This window comes from Carassius auratus, chromosome 26 (assembly GCF_003368295.1).
Source record: "Carassius auratus strain Wakin chromosome 26, ASM336829v1, whole genome shotgun sequence".
In the NCBI taxonomy this organism is placed as follows: Eukaryota; Metazoa; Chordata; class Actinopteri; order Cypriniformes; family Cyprinidae; genus Carassius; species Carassius auratus.
The window spans coordinates 12,921,230-12,943,329 of record NC_039268.1 but is presented as its reverse complement, the minus strand read 5'-3'; the positions used below and the strand labels follow the sequence as shown (position 1 = coordinate 12,943,329).

Below are 22,100 nucleotides of genomic sequence, written 5' to 3'. Positions count from 1 at the left end.
AATATTTGTTACATTTGTTACGGTTACATTTATTTATTACATTTATATTATTTACATCAAGCTTTTGTATGGTATAGCGTATATTGTTATTAAAACTTCATAATGTTTCACTTAATTATACATTTATTCAGGAATTATAGTTTGGAAAAACTAGTAAAACTAGTAAACTATGGTAGTAAAATGTTTATACATTATGTTAAACCTAATACAAGTTTATAAATAAATAAAAAGAGACTTACTCATGTTTATGATCTCTGCTGAATAAAGCACTTCATTCTTTTTTCTGAGGAATTCTCAAATCCTGAGGTAATCCTCATCACATCTTCTTGGGTTGAATTATGTCTTATTCCTCTCACCATGAAGCAAACAGTAAAATAAAAAAAAAACTTGAAGAGTCTCGCTGCATTGTTTTCTGTTGTATGGGCGTATTCAAGCCGTGCGCTTCAGTGAAACATTATAATCTCAAAAGCAAGTGGGCGTGGTCCCATCAGATATAATGAAGGGAGATGTGAAAGACTGGACATCGCATAGTTTTCATATGGATTACTTTATCACAGAATAAAGTTTTCGAATTGTTTACGGCAGCACTTGTTTAGTTTAAAAGTAGACATGTCGAGCTTTCTATATATACAGTATATCTCTCTCATGTCTTTTCGTTGAGTATTCACTGAGTTATGGTTCATTTTAATGACGCGTTTCTAAATGAAGATCACCACAGACCAAGGCTGCAGACAGCACACCTTGTTTGTTATCTTTGTTTTATAAATGCACAAAGTTTTGTTGTTATTATGTCTGAAAAAAAAAAAAAAAAAAAGTAGACCCTTTATAGATTCGATTGATGTACAGTATTGCTCTTATCTGTAGGATCAAAACTGAAAGTGTAATTTAAGTTCTTTTCAGGGTTATCAGGAGAAAATGCTTCATCACGCGTAGAGTATACGAGTGAATCGACTCCAGAGGGTTAAAGCATCAGCTGCTATTGGTGACTCCTTACAGTAGCTTATCTGAAACCTGGGGGAACTGAAATAACATGCATTCTGTGCAGTTTTTAGGGAAATATGTGACTTCACTGGTGCAGACAAGCAAATAAATATATTGACAAAACTTCCACTTTGGTGCCCCAAAAACCTCTGGTCATTCATCAGTGATTACTGCGCAGCAACAAAGTGTTCCGGGCCAAAATAAAGGGACAATACAGTTTAATTATCCACTTACTGTCCAAAAGGTAAGCTTTCATTTTCATTTTAAAGACTTTTAAACAGGGACACAAAACCAGAGAAGATAAATGTTAACAACAGTGGCCACAACGAATTTACCACATCAGTTTAGTACAATTGGTACAGTCATGTCAAAGTTAACAAAGCTCTAAGGTCTGAGTTAAAATGACTGAACTGGAAAAGCATTTGAGAGGAGAAACACATTTCTAAGCAAATGGAAATAAGTGGTTGTGAACTCACCATCCACATTATAGACTTTAAGGCCAGCCAGGTGTTTGGCAGCGCGGGACTTTGAAGCTGTTAGCATCGCAGGATTATGGACAGGGAAGTCTTTGTAGTAGTTCTCTAGGATAACCACTGCTGCCCTCTGGATGCTACACGTGGATAAGACCAGAAGAAGTCAAGTCACCTTTTTATATAGTGCTTTATACAATACAAACTGTTTTAAGGCAGCTTTACAGGGATAAATATGACAATAATGACTCAATGATGCAAACAGAGATCAATTCTCAAAAAAAAAAAAAAAAAGAGAGAAGTTCAGTGTAGATTCAGATTTGTTCAATAACTGTCTTAAAAAAAAGAATAGTGTTGCATCAATATTAATAGTGGTTTTATATCATTAAAATGATTTTGCATGTGGAATTATACGTTCCCATAGAAGACAACTTCATAACACTACCATGTTTTTATGAAAAATATAGTTACAACTAGGGGTTGCACGACTACTGATTTCTTATTTAAAAATACTCGAGTTACTCGTTGTTTATGCTACTGTAAATGAAAAGACATGAAATGGTTTTCATCAATAAACGCTTAATTCATATTCTAATAAAAAAAACTCATAATTATGATATTATGCGTTAAATTTTCATGTAATAGCCAGTATTTGTATCTGTATTTGCATCATTCGGAAAGAATGTCGTACATCTTTTTTTTTTTTTTTTTCATAGTTATCACCGTTAAACTAAAATAATTATTAATTACTAAAAATATATTTATCATGCAAGCAGAGAGATGCCATGACAAAAGTTTAGTGATCATTTGAATATGACTGAATCAATTCAATGCACACATTTTCAGTACGCAGACCTCTTTAAGTCTTTTTGTGAACTTCAATAAACAAATGTGCGTGTGCCAGGCAAGCCAGCAAAATATAAAGATGCAAACATGTAGGCCAAATAGAAGATATATCCGTATCTAAGTTGATTATTAGTAGGGATGCACCGATCAAGATCGGATGATCATTAATGCGCATCTCGTCAGTAAAGCCTGTTCTCTAATCAGCGGTAAATTCCATCAGGTGCGTGATTTCACAGAGCCATAGTTAACTGAGAACTGCGCAAATAAACACTGATAATGAACCTGGATTTGCGGATCTGTGTGGTAACAGCTGCTCTATGTGAAATCACGTACCTGATGGAATTTACCACTGATTACCTACCTCTCATTCCATCCTGATGATCCGACGGTAGCTATTCGCATCTCAGCTTGTCTAACTGACATTTCTTCCTGGATGATGGACCATCACCTTCAACTCAACCTTGCCAAGACAGAACTGCTTGTGATTCCAGCAAACCCATCGTTTTATCACAATTTCACCATCAAGTTAGGCACATCAACCATAACTCCTTCAAAAACAGCTAGAAGCCTTGGAGTTATGATTGATGATCAGCTGACTTTCTCAGACCACATTGCTATAACTGTCCGTTCCTGCAGATTTGCTTTATTCAACATCAAGAAGATCAAGCCCTTTCTTTCGGAACATGCTGCACAACTCCTTGTTCAACCTCTTGTTCTGTCCAGGCTGGACTATTGCAATGCTCTCTTGGCAGGTCTTCCAGCCAATTCTATCAAACCTTTACAATTAATTCAGAACGCGGCAGCAAGATTAATTTTTGATGAGCCAAAAAGAATACACGTCACACGTCTGTTTATCAATTTGCACTGGCTTCCAATAGCTGCTCGCATAAAATTCAAGGCATTGATGTTTGCCTACAAAACTACCACTGGCTCTGCACCCATTTACCTAAATTCGTTACTTCAGACTTATGTGCCCTCTAGAAGCTTGCGTTCTGCAAGTGAACGTCGCTTGATTGTGCCATCCCAAAGAAGCACAGAGTCACTTTTACGGACTTTTAAATTAAATGTTCCCTCCTGGTGGAATGAACTCCCCAACTCAATCCGAGCAGCTGAGTCCTTAGCCATCTTCAAGAATCGGCTTAAAACACATCTCTTCGATCTTTATTTGACCCTCTAACTTTAACACTCACTATTCTAATTCTATTCTTTAAAAAAATCTAACTACCTTTCTAATCTTTTTGTATTCTATTTTCTTTTCATTTATTATGCAATTGTATATGTATGTGTGTGTGTATGTGTAAAGACCTCTAACTAGCTTGCTCTATTCTTTTATTTTTTTATTCTATGTTTTCTTTTTATTTATTATATTAGTTAAAAACCCATCCTACGTATACTTTGTTAACCTAACAGACTTGTTATAGCATTTATATATCATTGCTCTTTTTGTTGTTTTTGATTGCTTCCACTGTCTTCATCTGTAAGTCGCTTTGGATAAAAGCGTCTGCTAAATGAATAAATGTAAATGTAAATGATTAGAGAACCGGCTTTACTGACGAGATGCGCATAACGATCGGCCGATCTTGATCGGTGCACCCCTAATTATTAGACTGCTCTTGAGAGAGAACTGGTTTGATTTTTGAGAGACTGAGATGCGCAACTCAGCTGTTTGGTGAGTGCGCTGTGCTTGTTCCATTCATTCGTTTCATATCATAGCCTGAGGTTTAAAATCATTGCTTTTTAAATATATATAAATAATATAATGTGTATGATGTATTATTATAGGTGATATTACTCTTGCCAAGCTCTGATTTCTGAGAGATGCACAGAGAGGCAACAGCAATGCTCTGTTTGTTTTGCGCTCTTTTCATTCATAAAGCTTGCATTCATTCACTTCACACACTTATTATGTGACTTTAGTGGTCTGTGTATAATATTGCGCTGATCCCCTCAACTGTTATCTAGCAAACACTAGACTGTGCCCGCTTCAGTCGAATTCAGGCAGAATTATTCCTTGTCAGTTTTTGAAGACATTATCCTTGCCATTCCAAATAAAGTATTCTGCTTCGGGCACACCCCTAATTATTACATAACATATTTTAATTTTACATGCAACATAGATAAATTCATAGAAAGTAACAACTACACAAAGTATTGTAATCCTAAAATTCAAGTGTACTTGCAATCTCTGTGCATGCATTATGATTAATGCATGCTCGAGTAGTCGATTGTTTCCGACAGCGCCGACTAGTGGGTGAAGTTGAACTCGACTAATCTATGCAAGCCCTGGTTACAACCTACCATGAGAGATCATCTAAGTGAGCATCTAATATATGTGCAAAACAACATCTAAATCTCTGATTCAATGACAACGTCAGGGATTTTTACCCACAGAGATTCAAGTACTGATACTGTTGTGTTTTAGGAATAAAAACATGATATTTATGAACACTGGTGCAAAATAGCAATGTCAGCACTGTTATAATTGAGTATTCAGGTACGTATGGTTTTCTTTTCTAGAGTACTTTATCTGTGATTAATAATTTTATTTTACTTGTTGTTGAAAGTTATCTGATTTATATAAATATATTTTTGATTGTATTGGATCATATTTTGGGTTATAATTGGAAAACTTATAACAGAGAACAGTTGATTACACTTGAAATAAATTGTTATAAATGTTAAATGTTTATTTCTAAAATGTTTGGAGCTTAATAAAAAATATAAATTACTTAACATTTTGCATACAATAAAGGGGTAATCGGATGCCTATTTTCCACAAGCAAAAAACATATTTTGGTTAAAATATCTCAAAGGTAGTATTTAACAACACCCTTTTTACCTTGTTAAAAACAGCTCTGCTCACAGTGAACCATGTTCCTTTAAATGCTAATGAGCATCACCTGCCAGAACAGGCCTTTATTTAGCAGCCTGGGTCTGTGTGATGTCACACAGCCAAGAATCTGAGAATGGCTTAAAGGGATAGTTCACTCAAATGAAAATTTTATGTTTTTCTGCTTACCCCCAGGGAATCTAGGATGTAAGTGACTTTGTTTCTTCAGTAGAACACAAACAAAGATTCTTTAACTAAAACCATTGCAGTCTGTCAGTCATATAATGTAAGTGGATGAGAATACATTTTTTTTTTTTTTTTTTTTATAATTTTTTTTTTTTTTAATGATATTAATTCGATAACTATTCTCAAAAGGCATGAATCGATCTTTTCCATTATTTATTTCAGCAAACATTTTAAAGAAGATCTGAATAATGTGAATCTTTTAATAAGTCTTCTCCACTAGATGTCACCTTCTTATTTACCTTGTGCAATGTTACAACAGAAAGCCTGTCCCTCATTCAGTGCTTATCATGGCGGAGATACCGTTGACAAGAACCAAGAACAAAGCAATATGCGTGGTTTCCAACGCTCAGGTAAAATTCTATAGTAATACTACAGATCTGTGAAACATTTGAAATCACGAGTAAAGGCACCATACTTTCCGCAATAGAAAATATGGCAGTTTTGTTTACCGAGCGTGTATGATGCTCACTGTTTTCATCCTCTGTTGTCTCACTAGGATGACATTAATACACAAATATCATCCCCAGCTGGTCTGAGAGTCACTTCATTAACATTTTACCGTTTAATTTGACAAACCTACCATCATAACACATTCACAGCAGCTTCAAGTTCTTCACAGCAACCTGTCAAAATAAAAGTTTAGTTTACCGTTTTCCATTTGATTAGGATAAATTCAATTGTTTTATGGCTTCATCTGATAGCCAGAAAAATTAAGAATATTATTTTATATGGCCCTATTATTGTTTAAAAAAAGGTGGCGGTAATGGATTTAAAGAGTCTGTGATCCACTGTAATGCAATCAAGAATAAGAAGACGTGTCAGGGCTTTTAATTTGGTATGTTTTTTTTTTTTTTTTACTCTCAAAGCAGTTATTCCCATCCACTTAGATTATATGACTGACAGACTGCAAAGATTTCAGTTAAAAATCTTTATGTTCTACTGAAGAAACAAAGTCACCTATATCTTGGATGCACTGGGGGTAAGCGGATAAACATAAAATTTAAATTTTTGGGTGAACTATCCCTTTATTTTTGAGAAAGTTGTTATGATTTTGGGGGATTAAAAAAATATCTACTGGGTGCCATAACACATTTCAGTTCAAACACGTTAAAGTGGATTTTGCATCCGATGACCCCTTTAACAAAATTTGAGTAAAATATGCTGTATTAAGGACTATATTCTTTCAAGTAAAGTGAATCATCTTAACAGTGGTTATTTAGTGCATTTTACTACATTTTTTACAGGATTTAAGTTTGAAGTCTGAAAATATAAACCCATGCATGAGATAAAAATAAGCTTGTATTCCTATAAAAAAATTGCACAAATCAACCCATTATTATGGGTTAGATGAAAATCAAAATCATGTGTTTGAGTTTTGCTGCTGTGGGTCTCTAAGGGTTTAGTATGTCATTAGTATGTCAATATTAGTAAAAAAAAAAATAGCCTTTTCAAACTAGACGTTACTCAAATGCAATGCTGCTTTACTGGAAATCGTGTGCTTTGGCTTTATGAAGGAAACATAGTAATACAGTGTTGTTCATGTCTCCCAGACAAACTTGCCCTGAAATCAGGATAATAGACTCTACCAGCTGCTAAATGTGAGTGTGTTTGGGTCAATCAGCATGGTGACAGTTATATTGGGGCCAAATGCCTCAGTCAGAAGCTTGTGTGATTTGTTAATCCATGCTAACCTGATTGTAGTGAGCTTGTGCTTGATCACGGCATGTGCTTCCTATTTACATGCATGTTACAGACAGATGCTCTACTGTCCACCCTGAGGACAAGCAGACACCTCACTACACAACAGACACTCAGAAGTAGAGAAAATAAAAGGGAGAGGTGGCCTACTTCTTAGAGCAGAACACAACAAAAACACCAGGAAGAGCTTCAATTTAATAACATCCGAGGGAAAAAGAAAAGACGTGTAAATCTGAAAGGATCTGTCTGATTGGTGTATTTGGCACAAATGTATTGGAGTTGGAAATGACTAGCTAATGTAATTGCAGACAAATAAAAGTTAAAAATTAACTGACCCGCTATTGTTGTTGGGTTAATAACTTCGTACTCAGAAGCTAGATTGTTAACTGTATTTATTGAATGAACTAGGGTTGTGCGATATGGACAAAAAAAAAAAAGTTTGCGATTTTAATCACAATTTTGACGCACACATAATATGCTTTACAGTCATAAATGCATTTAGGTTGAAATAGTCCTACGAGTCAAAATAATCACTTATAGTAAAGGTGTAACAACATTTATAGACATGGCAAAAAAAATATATATATATATAAATAAATAAATAAATCCTCTGTCCAGTGACTTTTTCTTTTTTGCCATGCATTGTTCATAAAGCTCATTAATTGTAGCGGTGCCTAAAGGGTTGAAATAGATTTGTTAAACATTATACAGGTTCACACGTTTGCAGTGTGTATACAATATGTGTGTGCGATGCAGAAGCAGCAGCGAGATTGGGTTATTGGAACGCGAAAGCACATTAAAATAATGCACGAGAGTGAATCTCTCCACTCGCACACACATTTCCTTTGCTCTGTCACAAAACCAGATGTGCTTGCTCAGATACATGCTGCTCTCACCCAGAGAGAGTGTGCGGAATTTAAACGTGTCTCCTCTCACTTAAACTGCGTCCTGTGCACTCAAAACGTTCTCTATGCTCATGTGCTAGACATTAATTATTCTCACACTTTTTTATTTCTAGCCTTTTACCACGTGCAGTGTGAACGCTCTGGTCCGTTAACATGGGCTCGGAAAAAAGGCGCATCACAACCTCGAGTTAGGCATATGCCCAGTCTGTTCTGTTCTTGTGCTAGGCTGCATTCTGATTGGATCGGATAGCATACTGCTGGAGGTCAGGGCCGTGGATATCGTGCTATGAAGCGATTTAGAAATCGCGCAGGCTCAAACTGTTATTTTATTACGATTTCGATTAATCGCACAGCCCTAGAATGGACTGGAAATGAACAGAAAATAACTCTGGCTGGCACCGCTCAGCAAAACGGGAAAACCAGATGCAGGCAGAGCTCGGCAGCGGATAGACAGTCAGCAGAGCAAGCAGTCAGGAGGAGACATGTTGACAGCATTTATGCTTGTTTGAATTTGTTGTTCTGTAGCATATGCAGCAAAAATATCTATGATAAATTTTTTGTTATTTAATTATTATATATATATATATATATATATATATATATATATATATATATATATATATATATGAAATATATTATTTATTTTATTAGTAATTGGCGGCCCACCTGCAATACCATCGCAGACCACAGGTTGAAAACCACTGTAGTATGGAGCACAAAACCAAAAAAATGCAAAGCACAAAATAAATGTTACAACAATTAATCAATTAAAATGCACCTCTGAATCCACATACATATGGATTCAGAATATTATAAACAGTTTAACCAAAAATTATAAATTCTGTCATCTCCTCAACCTCATGTTGTTCCAAACTTGAATTCATTTCTTTCACAAAACTAAATATTTTTAAGAACATTAAGGGTCATTTAAGACTCTGTTCCATGTTGTGTGTTTTGCTCCCTGTGACCCAGTTTCTGTCTCCCGGGTATTTTGTTAATTTGCCCTAGGTGTTGCCTATGTTATTACATTAGTTCCAGGTTTTCCTCATCTTCCCTTTATCAAGTCCTGTGTATTTATAATGAGTCCTATTCTAAGTTTCTTTGTCTGCTATTGAACGTTAATCCATGTGTCTACGTGTGTGATCCTGCCTGGGTTCCTCGTTGTGTTGTATAAAATAAATCCCTTAGATGTATGTATAAATCCCTGGTCTCCTTTTGGGCTATATGGTCAATTTTCAAATCATCATATCGTCAGCCCGTGAGATTGATATTATCATGAATAGGTGGAGCAAGAGAGAGACTCTCTGTTCTTGTCATAGCATCACTATTTTGTGTTTTTAACCGCGCAGATGCACGAGAGAGAGCCTATGGAATCACCAATAATCGAAAAAATATACTTTCAAACATACTGATAAACTAATGTTAAATATACAAATATTTAAAACCGCTAGTTAAAATATAGTCGGACCAGCAGTCATATCGCGTGTCCTGTGACAAATTTGCCACATCTGTGCACAGAAGTTATCAGTTAAATGTTGTGCAAAATCAGTCAATGGTAAAAATCAATAGTAGATTTATTTTAAAGTCCAACAGTTTAACACTAATATTGGACATTAACGAACACGTTAAATATACAGTGTTCAAAACAGGTAATTTCATATATTTGGAATAAAGTTGAACTGCTTCATCAGTCATACATGACGAATGCGATGAGTTGCATTCTGACCAGAGATGTATAGTAACGAAGTAGAACTACTTCACTACTGTACTTAAGTACTAAAAGGCGGTATCTGTACTTTACTAGAGTATTATTTTTTTCTCCTACTTCCACTTTTACTTCAGTACATATTTTCGCTGAGTTTAATACTTTTACTCCGATATTTTTTTATGTGCTGCATCGTTACTCGTTACAATTATAAAAATGTTACGAATAATTCCATTACAAACCACTGCCAGAACTGTAGATGGCATGGCAGGTTTGATGAAGCTGGCACATCATTGAGCGAATCAAGCGATTAAGAAGACTGCGCGTGCTGACTGAACTGCTGTGAAGAGAGAAATGAACACCGAGCCGAGTCAGATAATGACTCGTTCTCGAGTCAAGAACCGGTTGCATCGGTTCTCGTATGACCAGTGACGTTAGTTCTTTCTGACAGTTCGATTCAGTTGAAGAAAACAGTTCACCGATTCTTTTGCGCTCGACGCAATGGCGTCATTGGCGTTGACTGCACCTGGGCTCATAACATTAACACAGAATCAGTTCAGAATCAATCACCAAAAGAATCAGTTCGTTTCAGACGCTCTGTGTGTCGGTTTGCTTCACGCTAAATCACACATGCGCAGTATCATCAGCTCCTCGGTTCACGAATCGGACGCGTCTGACAGAAACGGTTCTTGACTCGTGAACGAGTCATTATCTGGCTCTGCTCGGTGTTCATCTTCAGTTCTCTCTTCACAGCAGTTCAGTCAGTGTACTGTTTGAGTCAGTGAATTACTCCCGGATATTGGTTTGTTTTAACTCAGAGGGAGTGTCAGACACATTAAATAAGTTAACAGCTTCATTCATCTGTGGATTAATGCGTATTGGAGACGCGAACCGTTTAAAACGATTCAGTTCGATTTGGTGAACTGTTTCAAAAAGATCCGGTTACATCGAATGATTCGTTCACGAACCGGATATCACAAACTGCTTTGTTTTTAACTGTCTTACAACAGACACGGAAGAGAAGACAATGCTGAATAAAGTCATAGTTTTTGCTATTTTTGGACCAAAATGTATTTTCGATGCTTCAAAAAATTCTAAAAGACCCTCTGATGTCTTACGGGTTTGAAACAACATGAGGGTAAGTTATTAATGACATAATTTTGCAAATTGGGCTAACTAACCCTAGTAACCGTTTTTTTGTTTACAAGAAGTTACAGTCAAAGGAATTGTGATTGTCGTTTAGGTTAATCATTTGAAATAGTAAAAACAATATGTTCAGACTTTTGACTACTTTCTTTAATAGCTACATAACACAATACTTCTACTTTTACTTTCAGTACTTGAGTAGTAAATTTTAAAATAGACTACTTGCAATACTTAAGTACAAAAAATGTTGAATACTTTAGTACTTCTACTTAAGTGTGGTGCTTAAAGAGCACTTCAACTTCTACTCAAGTCACTTTTTTGATAGAGCACTTGTACTTTTACTCAAGTATGGGTCTCTAGTACTTTATACATCTCTGATTCTGACATAACTGTGGCATTAAAGGAACACTCCGACTTTTTAGGACTTTAGCTTATTCACAGTATCCCCCAGAGTTAGATAAGTCTATACATACCTTTTTCATTTCTGTGCATTCTGTAAGTGTTATTTGACGCACCCACCGCTAGCCTAGCTTAGCACAAAGACTGGATGTAAATGGATAATGGTAGCATAGTAATCCCAATAAGTGTCAAAATAATGCAAACATTTTCCTATTTACACATTGTGATCTGTATAGTCACAGCGTGTACAAATAACAAGGCTATATGAGACAGAGACCATTTTTAATCGTATAAATAATGGGAACTATATTCTCACTAGGTGTAGGAGCACAGCTAACGTTACTTGGGCGGAGTGGCTACTTGGGCGGAGTGATTAGCGCAGCACACGAGACCGTAAACAAAACAAATGTGACTAACTAGCTAGACGTGACTCGTGATCATGGCTGACTTTGAGGAATTGTCAGACTCAGAGGAATTTTACTGTGTTGTCTTTACTTTATTTGTAACGTCAAGAAAGAGTTGATCTCTCATGTATGAGAAGATCGCTTTGCCATGTACCAGCCATTAAATGTGTGGAACACCAACTCCTTGTTTTCTATCTCTTTCATTTCATTAATTTAACGAGTTATCCATGTCAAAGTGTTACAACTTCTTCAGCAACTACAGGCTCTAATACTCTTTTACGTGGGAAATAGCTGGGCAGTTTGATAGACGAATTATAATAGGCTGCCTAATAAAAATAATGGTAGTTATTATTATTCAATACATTAATAGAAGGAGTCTAATATCGTTTTGACTATAGACAGACATCTGCAATCATCAATATTTCTGACTATCATCAGTACACGATACTATCATCTATCGGCACAACCCTACTCTGCGCTACTTTGTCTCCGGCAATCAGATCATCATTGCGCTCCGAAGAAGAAAGAAATGCACATAAGTTTGATTTTTGTTTGCTTTTTTTTAAATTTCTTTTTTTCTAAATCTTGTTCTCAAATATTTTGACCCTTATTGACCCCACCATATAATGAAGAGAGATTACAATGGAAACAAGTGACATTTGAGTATCTGTCAATGCTTATACTGACAAGACATAAAAAAAAAATATTAAAATAACACGCATTAACTTCTGTGACAAGCCAACAATAAAGTTGAAGGGGAAGATTTTTTAAAAGAATTGCAGGAATTGTACCACTGATCTTTTCTCCTTTTTCTAAAATTTTAAGACTTACCTAATAATGTAAAATGTAATGTCTACCTGATGTGTTAATTTATATTGGACATGTTTTTTTTTATACATCTATTTAATATCTTCCTAAATGTTAATCCTCTTGCAGGATGTTCTTTCCTAACTAGCAATTAGCTTAAAATGCCCATCTTGTTTAACTGCATTATAAAAATGTCATGTAACAGGGTGGACAAATTTCCAAGAATGTGAAATATTCGTTCAGGGTCATTAGGTCATACTAGCCTGAGCTTGATGAAACCATGTATACAATAATCCAAACACTCTCACAGCAGCAAGCTCTCTATTGGTTATTGTCTCTTTCATGGGCTTTCTCAAAATTCATTTGGAAATGTAATATGCAAAATGGCAATGCAATATGTAAAACTGCAATGTATTACTGTATTTAAATGTACATTTTCCCATATGTACAACATTTAGTGGAAAATTAAACTGAAAATTCAATTATATAATTTACACTTGCCATTTCCTACACTATGTAAATTAAAAACATATTTACTATTTGGTTTATATGTAGCAAAATTAAAATGCTACCCAAATTGATCAGATGCGTTTAATCTGTCCAAGCAAAAACTGTAGCAAAATTATTCTTAAAATGCTTTTTTTTTCATGGGCAACACTTATGTGCTCCATTATGGGATAGAAGAGATAAATGTATTTCTGTGATCAAAGCTAAATTTTCAGCATCATTCATTACTCTAGTCTTCGGTGTCACATGATCCTTCAGAAATCATTCTTATATACTGTTCAAGAAAACATTTTAGGGCATTTTATATTGTTTATTTTTGTGTTGGAGTAATGATGCTAAAAATTCAGCTTTGCAATCACAGAAAAAAATTACATTTTACAATATATAGAAATAAACAGCAGTTATTTTAAATAGTAAAAGTATTTCCCAATATTACTGCTTTTTTAGATCAAATAAATTAAGGCTTGGTAAGCAGAAGATAATTCTTTAAAAATCTTAAATCTCAAAAACTTTTTACTGGTAGTGTATAAAGCATTTAAACATGCTTTTAATTTGCACTAAATGTTGCACATATGTATCTGAAAATGTAAATTTAAATACCGAAATACTTTGCCATTTTGCATATGATATTTCAAAATGAATTTTCATAACTACATAAATCTAGCAGATTGTTGAGAGTGTTCTAACCTCAGTTGACCCAAGTTATAGTGTTGTGTTGCTCCATCCGTGGAGCGTGTGACACAGAGAGAGAAGAATGGCTGTAACTGTCTGAGCTCCAGCAGCACAATGGCCAAGTAGTGGATAAAGAGCAGAGCGTCCACTAGTGAAACCGCATACTGCACAATCCCTTGGTAGTCCTCATCCTGGAACAGATAGAGTGACTGTCAGTGACTGTTACATAAAGTAGGGCAATATGAGAATTAGCTGGTACATAATATTACTGGAAATGTTTCTCCGTGATATGTTAACATGTTGATACTTTAAAGTTACAAAGTAGAGGAAATTGGGCCTAGTACTTTCACAGAGATGTTTTTGGAGAAGGGGCCATGCTAGTTAGCTTAATATTTTTAGTATTAGTGCAGTTAAGCCCAAAGTGTACGTGTAAAATAAGTGTAAGTGTAAAATAAGTAGGCAAGAAGGTACACTTTTAGCCTCACCTGTGAATCCAGGATGCGTACTCCATAAAACAACCAATAGGAAAGCACAAACAGTAGCACCAGTGTGGCTAGTAAGGCTCGAAATACAAAGATTCTTGGCAAACCAGCCCTGGGTGGCCTGAAGAATAGAGCCCACACTGCCAACAATAAAATCAGCAGTTTAAATGCCACAGATATATAGAGACCTTCACAGGCCGTTCCACAGGCTCTCAGTCTATCAGGCCAGAGGAGGTGAGGCAGGATAAGGAAGGCAAGTGGAGTCAGAAAAACCACGAGTCCCAGGATGACAGACAGAGCCACATTTAGATAACGTTTGCAGTCTAGGCCCACGCTATCGTCGAGGTCTTTGCTGATGCGAACAATGTCCTCCTGAGATAGAGAGTGTTCTGAGGTGCCAGTGACAGCTGTCGTAGTCTCACCCCAGTTATCATCCTGGAAAGAAAGAGGGATAAGGGCATGGGGAAAGAGAGATAGATTAGACTCTGAAAGTCTGAAGCATAGTTCAGCATCATTTGTGCATGAGGAGGAGGTGACCAATAGGACGTGACAGATTTGAGTAAGAGAGATTAATAAACAATGTGAATCTTCCTTCAACTATTGGCACTTTTGGCCTTGTGGACTTTAGGTACATTTGCCCAAAATACCATTTCCACACTTGCATGTCATCACTGTTGAAACCCCCCCCCCCCCCCCCAAAAAACCCCAGTATATTTTGGTTAGGTATGTTTTTAAACATGGCTGCTGTTTTGCGGTGGTTTAAGCTGGTAATGAGATGTTTTAAGCTGGACAATGAGCTGGTCATGTGTTGGTCCTGAGCAAGAGCTAGTAGCTTAGAACTAGGTATGCACAATAAAGCACATCCGACTGTCATGCACATTTAGTCAGTAAAGCCGGTTATGAAAGTGATATTGTCTAGTTTGTAAGTAAACTACGGCTCTGCCATTCCATCTAAAAGCATGTAATGGAGATCACAGAACCGGCTTTACTGACGAGATTCACATGACAATCATATCCGATTTATCATGCAGTAGCTTAGGACCAGCACATGACCAGCTAAGGACCAACTTAAACCAGCTCAGGACCAGTGTAAACCAGCTCAAACAAGCAGCCGTGCTTGAAAACATACCTAACCAGTATATGCTGTTCTTTTTCAAATGGGATGGAAACAATGTCCATGGAATTTTTGGAACAAAAAAAAAGAAAAATATAATAAATTCCTTATTTAGGAAAATGTTAAGTGGATAAAAAAAAATCTACCTCTGGGGCATAAAAATTGTCCCAAGTTGAAGTGACTTATTCTTGCAGCAATTCTTAACTATCACATAGTCGTTTTAGTCAGTTGTAAGCTGTACAGGAAGCCAAACACTTAAGCACTGGGAGCACTGAAATACTGAACTGAGGAGTGTAATATACAACAAAAAATATTAAAAAAATACAATAAAATAAACTAAAAGCACTATAATCAAACTGCTTCTAGAAGCTAAAACATTGACAAATGTATCAGAATCTTGTTCTAGCTTAGCTACTGGATCATAGCTTTGTTTACTTTTCCTCCTTGCTGAGTATAATATAAACAAGCCTACATTTATGAGATCACATCAGCACACACTGAACCCAGAAAGAGTCACTGAAGCATTCAGAGCCTCAGGCTACAGTGATATGGTGAATACAGAAGTGCAATGGAAACTAAGAAGGGTTGTCTGTGTATTAAAATATGTTCAGACTGAGAGATCTGAAATTAGCATGTTGGTTTAATTAGTCTGAGGAGAGCTATGTAATTCAGAAATAATGATACAAAACAAATTTTCTGTCACTACGTACTACAAGCGGTTTGGAGAATGGATTGATCTGATGGAAAATCCATTGCTGTCAGGTAAGGCAGCAGACAGATGACTGTTAATCAATTATAATGACTTTATTAATTAATTATCTGTTTATGTATTATACTGTATACCTTAATTATTTTTTAAAAAGATGCATAAGGGAGCATTTCTAACAGTACATGGAAGTGCATTCCATAGTCTGATATAAATTAAAAAAAGACCTTAATTCGTTGATTCAGGTATGTTTGATTAGGATTGAAGCTAATATTTGCAGGACAGTCGATCGCCAGGAGCAGGGTTGGGCACCCCTGATGTAGGTACTTTACCATTAGCATAAAAGTAATACCCTAAATCATATTCCTTAATTTGCCCTAGAGGAAGCATAAAAATAATAAAAAGCGGGGCGAGGGACACTATAGGGACTTTCACACCACTTTTGTTCCAGAACTAAATGCAGACTACTACAGTACTGGGACGATTTTGCTCGAACTTTTACCCAGTACTTTTTAAAGGGATGCATTCTCTGTGTACTAGGAAGTGACGTAAGCTGATTGACATCGACATCATTTGTGCATGGCGTTCAACAACGAAAACAAACACAACCAATGTTAACAACAGGAGGATGGAGGACGCTGTGATCGGAGCTGTGTTTTTGATGTGTCTTGTGGGTTTCACAATAATGAACATGGAATGTCGAAGTATACGTAAAGTGATTGAAGGAGGACCAATGACAACTGGCAGTGCTAAATTTGCAAAAACTGCCTGCACTTCAGCGTCCGTCCATCTATCGCTGTTCTCCATCTTGCGAATAAGAGACAGTGTTTACAGTATGTTACAGTATTTTGAGTTTTAAATCATGGCCGGTGAGAGCGTTTTCATACACTTTTGCCCAATCAATGTATACTTACTTCACGGTTAGTACCAGTTCTGCTGGTTAGACCCTGCTCCAGAGTAGGAGCTAATTTGGTTCTTAAAAAAGGCAGTCCAGTATTAAAATCATACCCAGTTCCAGCAGTGTGAAAGCGCCAAAAGGTGGGTAGTTCCAAAATGAGTTCTGGTATTATGAAAAGCTTCCTGCAGTGCAAATGGCCCTTATGGCAGATTTCTTTTTCAGGACAACAAACTGGGAAGTGCTGTGGACGTAATCTTTTAACGAGAGATGCAGGAATTCATTTGGTGTATCACACACAGTGCATCGGTATTTCCTTGTGGCTAGCCTTGAGTGTGCATTGGTTATATACACATTATTGAGATGCATGGTGGAATTAAATTAATGCACTCAATAATAGATAGAGTTGATGTACAAAGCAGGATTCCATAAAGGGATGCAGTGATATGGAAAGATGAGATATGGGGTGGGAGAAAGAGAGCAAGGCTTGAGACATTTGAGATAAAATGTGTATTAATATAACATCTATAACTAGAGTACTGTAACACGAAGACATGCATTAAATGACTGGATCCCTTGGAGAGGAAACCATATAGTATGTATGGGGTTGAGAGACACATTAACATGCTTTCCACAAGACCTGCAGAGTATCCTGACTAGACCACTGGGAGCATATGGACTGAGAGCATCAAAGCTTTGTCAAACAATATTTTAGTTTTGGCTTGCAGGTCAAGACTAGACTAAAACACTGTCAGTTTTATTTCAATATCAATGTTGACTTTAAAGGAGATAAATATGAAGAGTTTGGTCCCAAACGTGAAAAACACCATAAAAAAAAAATAAAAAATAGTTTCCGCCAAAATCAGCTTAGTTTCTGGTCGATATTGAAAAGTACATTTTAAATTTTACGCAAAGTAGCCATCTGTTCTCCATCTTGCGAAATAAGTTGACAGTGTTTACAGTATGTTACAGCATTTTGAGTTTTGAATCATGGCCGGTGAGGGCGTTTGTTACGCATTTTGCATTTTGCGTTTCTGCGTTGCATTTGTTACGCTATTTGCGTAAAATTCAAAATGTACTTTTCAATATCGACCAGAAACTAAGCTGATTTTGGCGGAAACTAATTTTATTTTAATTTTTTTCATGGTGTTTTTCACGTTTGGGACCAAACTCTTCATATTTATCTCCTTTAAAGTCACAGTGTTTTAGTCTAGTCTTGACCTAGTCTTGAGAGTTATTAGGTCATGTTTTCTCCATTTTTTTCCCAAACCACGACAAGCGCCAGTCTCCCTTTTTTGCAGAATGCGATATATCCGCTCAACCAGTCACATCACAACATTCCACGCACTGTAAACGGTAACAACCAATCAAAGCACATCATTCCACGCACTCTGGACAGTAATGTCAACGCTTTCAATCCACTCCACATCTTAGTTTTCTTCTCTACTTTGTACTTTGTGATAAACAAACAAAGGCTATACGATAAATCGCATGTGATTGTCATCCACATCTCATCAGTAAAGCCGTCTCTGTGATTAATAGTACAGTAAATCTCCATCATGTGCTTTTAGATGGAGCAATACTTAAAACACAGAGCCGTAGATCATGGACAACCTGCACTATATTGCGTTCATTAGATGTATAACATTCAACTATGAATGCGATATTGCGTAGCTTGTTAGTGTTAGTGTTTTTATTAATGCCATTTATGTTTTTGTTAATACAGCATATAGCACTAGTCAACTAAATGAATGTAATATGGCAAAGATGAATGCACTTTTGGGAGTTGAATGTAAGGAAAATGTTATTTTGGGATTTCTGTGGTCTGATGTGATATTGTTAATGTTCTTGTTCATGATGAATCTATTTTTTGGCTATAATTAATTTATATCCTTAACAAGATGACCAGTTTAATTAATTTCTGAAGCGATGACTGATAAAAACCTGGATTTTAATTTTTAATGTTATTATAACCTAAAGATGCTTTGTGAAAGTTTGAAACATAAAATAGTGCTTTTCATCTTGCTACTTTCTTGGTAAAGAAAACTAATTTTTACTCAAATGAACCAAAATGGCTTTATTGCGTTTTGAAACCAAACTCTTCATATACACACACACACACACACACACACACACACACTAGATATACTGTATAGTACATAGATACTATAAATATATATACTAAAAATAGTATTGTATATAAAACTATGTCTACATTTGCAATTCTGATATTGTCAGCATTAGAGTTTTCACGGTACCAAAATTTCAGTATTCGGTACCGATACCAGTGAAAATCCATGGGTCTTGGTACCAATTTCGGTACCAAAGCAAAAAAAAAAAAAATGTATATCACTAAAAATAAAACCAATAACATTCTTTATACTTATTTACAATTATATTTCAGGTTTTTCTACAAGTAATATAATTATGAAAAACAGTAAACAAGTTTCACCGAAATTTTATTTGTCTTTTAATTAAAGGGGGGGTGAAATGCTATTTCATGCATTCTGAGTTTTTTTACACTGTTAAAGAGTTGGATGCCCATGCTAAACATGGACAAAGTTTCAAAAATGAAGTTGTACGTTTGAAGGAGTATTTTTGTTCCAAAAATACCTCTTCAGGTTTGTCACAAGTTTCGGAAAGTTTTTTTCGAGTATGAGTCTGTGTGACGTTAGATGGAGCGGAATTTCCTTATATGGGTCCTAAGGGCACTTCTGCCGGAAGAGCGCGCTCCCGTATAACAGAGCAGAGACATTCACTGATCAGAGCGAGAGCGAATTGTCACAAAAGAAGTGTGGTTTTGGTTGCCAGGGCAAGACAACCCTGCACAGATTACCAAAAAAAAAAAAAAACAGCATTAAGGGACCAGTGGATGGAGTTTATTTTTACAGCGCATCAATGGAGTTGTGCAAGTGTTTTTGTTTGTTCCCTGCATTTTGAAGATGCTTGTTTTACAAACAAGGCCCATTTTGCTGAGTTAGATGTGATCCTATAATATAATTTATCCAAAAATGTAGTATTGACCATGTCCCTACACCTAAACTTAACCTTAACCATGAGTAATCCCTAAAATCAGAGGAAATGATAGATGAATGACACTGATGTACAAGCACCAAACACTGATTGTAAGCCTAAAATTCACAAAAACTATAAACTGTCTTCAATTATGATTGGTTAATCACAATGTTGCTCCAGGGTCAACAAAGATGTTGCAACATCTGCAAGTTCTGCAATGGACTGAATCTACACATTGTTCTACACATGATTTTATCTTCCTGGGGCAAATTTTCACTTATGATGTGCAGGAGTGCAACAACAAAAATAAAATAAAAACAAGTAGGCGCAACGATTCAGCTTTGTTTGACTTTGGTAACTAATGCTCAGTTTCATCACAAATACAGTCATTCAGCAATCTCAATATGTGGATGTACAGTAGGACACCCTATCTGTATCAGCCTCCAAACTCTGATCAAACATAGGTCCTATTAGAGCTAAAACTGTGCACTCATAGGTCATTATTCAGTCACTCATTCAAATGTCACTTCAGGTCCATATTGATTGAAGTCATAATAACGATGTCAGGTACATTTTGGTCACTCTTGTCTTTTTTTTCTACAAAAAAAAAAAAAAAAATCAGCAAGAATTTTGTGCTTTGTTTTAACTAATTATTATTTTAATTCAATGTATTCTAATATAATTTTACAATATTGAAAAAAAAAAACGCTTCTTGATCTCATAATCTGTAATTTATGTTTTATTCCTGTACTGTGAATTATTTTTTCCATTCACAGAAAAAACATCACACTTATATAGTAACACATGTCTGACTGTAACACTGACCCTATAGGGCTTGGGCGCCGCGTTGCATTCTGGGACGTGGCGGGTCCTGCTGGCAGCCTCGGGAATGTAAACATACATGAAGTCGAACGAGAAGAAGCAGAGTTACGAGAAAGAGAAAATATGGTAAAATCGTGAAAAGGTTGTGGGATTTATGGGGATACGCTAAATATGGATGCCAGGGACCGGTATGTGGGCAAAATCGGCACTATTAACGGTTTGGATCCATATGAAATTCCCAACAAATAGTGGAGTACCAACGGAGACTTGCTGCCGCACTTTTGCATAATAGATATCTTCGGCTACCTTGTTTGTTTTGTGAGCCCCTACACTTCAGAATAGTTCCGAAGCTACAAGTCATTGAAGTTTCATGTACAGTTCACAAATGGATGGGTATTTTCCTGTAAAATTTCCCGTTAGCTCTTCAATCGGACCTGTCAAATCTCTGTGTTGCTGTCCTGTTGCTACTCCTTGCCCTTCCAGCGAAACAGCTGTTTTCAAAGCATCGTTTTGCTTACTTGAAAGCAACCTTAGCGTGATGTTGGGCTTTTTAAGATAGCGTGGTTGTTGTGAGAGCATGATTTCACGCCAATCTGTAACTAAAGTCACGTTAGACCGTTAGTTAATGCAGCAGTTTTGTAGTTCGAATTTTTTTATGTCAGCAGAGGGATAGCAACAAAAAGATGAATGTTGAAATTTCCCGTATTTTGGATGAGTAGGCCAAAAAATGTCCCTTATTTTCAATGTTGACTTAAGCTATATAAATGAATATTCAGATGTTATGGTCTCCGTCACGCCTCCAAGCAGGAAAGTGGTGTAAAGTTAATCCATTCTCATTTTATTTTCCCCATGGCAATTATATGTTGGGCTATTTACACCCCACAATACAGCAATGGTTTACTATGGTTGAAATAGGCTTGCGGTATTTCGCGCTCATAATGGAAGCGACGCAGTCGTGGTGCGATGCGCTGGTTTTTTCCAGGCGCGTCCGCACCGCATCAAATTAAAAAACATTTCAACTTTTCAGATTGCCGCATGTGCACCGCGGGTCATGTGACAAGAACTCACCAATCAGCTTCATCCTTTCCCGTAACAACGTTGAAAGCTCAGCTAAGATGAAGGAACAGCTGTTCATAGTTGTATATGGATTGACATTTTTAAATTAATTTAGTAGCAGAGCTACTGCAAGCGATTTTTAGAGCTGCAAATCCATTTATCCTTTGCTGAAATTTCCGCGTCTTCATGGAGTGAGCACGTCATGGTTGCTGAGCAAAGGCAGACACCTCAGGGGTGCAACTGCCCGAGCGCTTTGGAATGGAGGAGAAAACGGCGCGCCAAGCGTTTTCCACGCATTTTTAGGCGCGATATGTGAACTGCCCCTTACTGTCCTGCAGTTCTTAAGTGTACGGATGCTCTAAGGACTATATCATACCTGCCAACCTTGAAGAAA

At 36.4% G+C, this 22,100-nt stretch overlaps 1 protein-coding gene across 2 annotated transcripts in view; it reads right to left on the bottom strand.

Moving 5' to 3' along the window:
* LOC113044355 (vang-like protein 1) overlaps window positions 1-22,100 on the bottom strand; it is a 109,795-nt gene that overhangs the window by 16,889 nt on the left and 70,806 nt on the right. For both annotated transcript variants that reach the window (XM_026204285.1, XM_026204287.1), the window contains 3 exons: window positions 14,102-14,533; window positions 13,632-13,807; window positions 1,458-1,591 (listed from right to left, as the gene is read on the bottom strand). In XM_026204285.1, coding sequence (XP_026060070.1) covers window positions 1,458-1,591; window positions 13,632-13,807; window positions 14,102-14,533 — 742 coding nt within the window. The remainder of the gene's footprint in view (window positions 1-1,457; window positions 1,592-13,631; window positions 13,808-14,101; window positions 14,534-22,100) is intronic.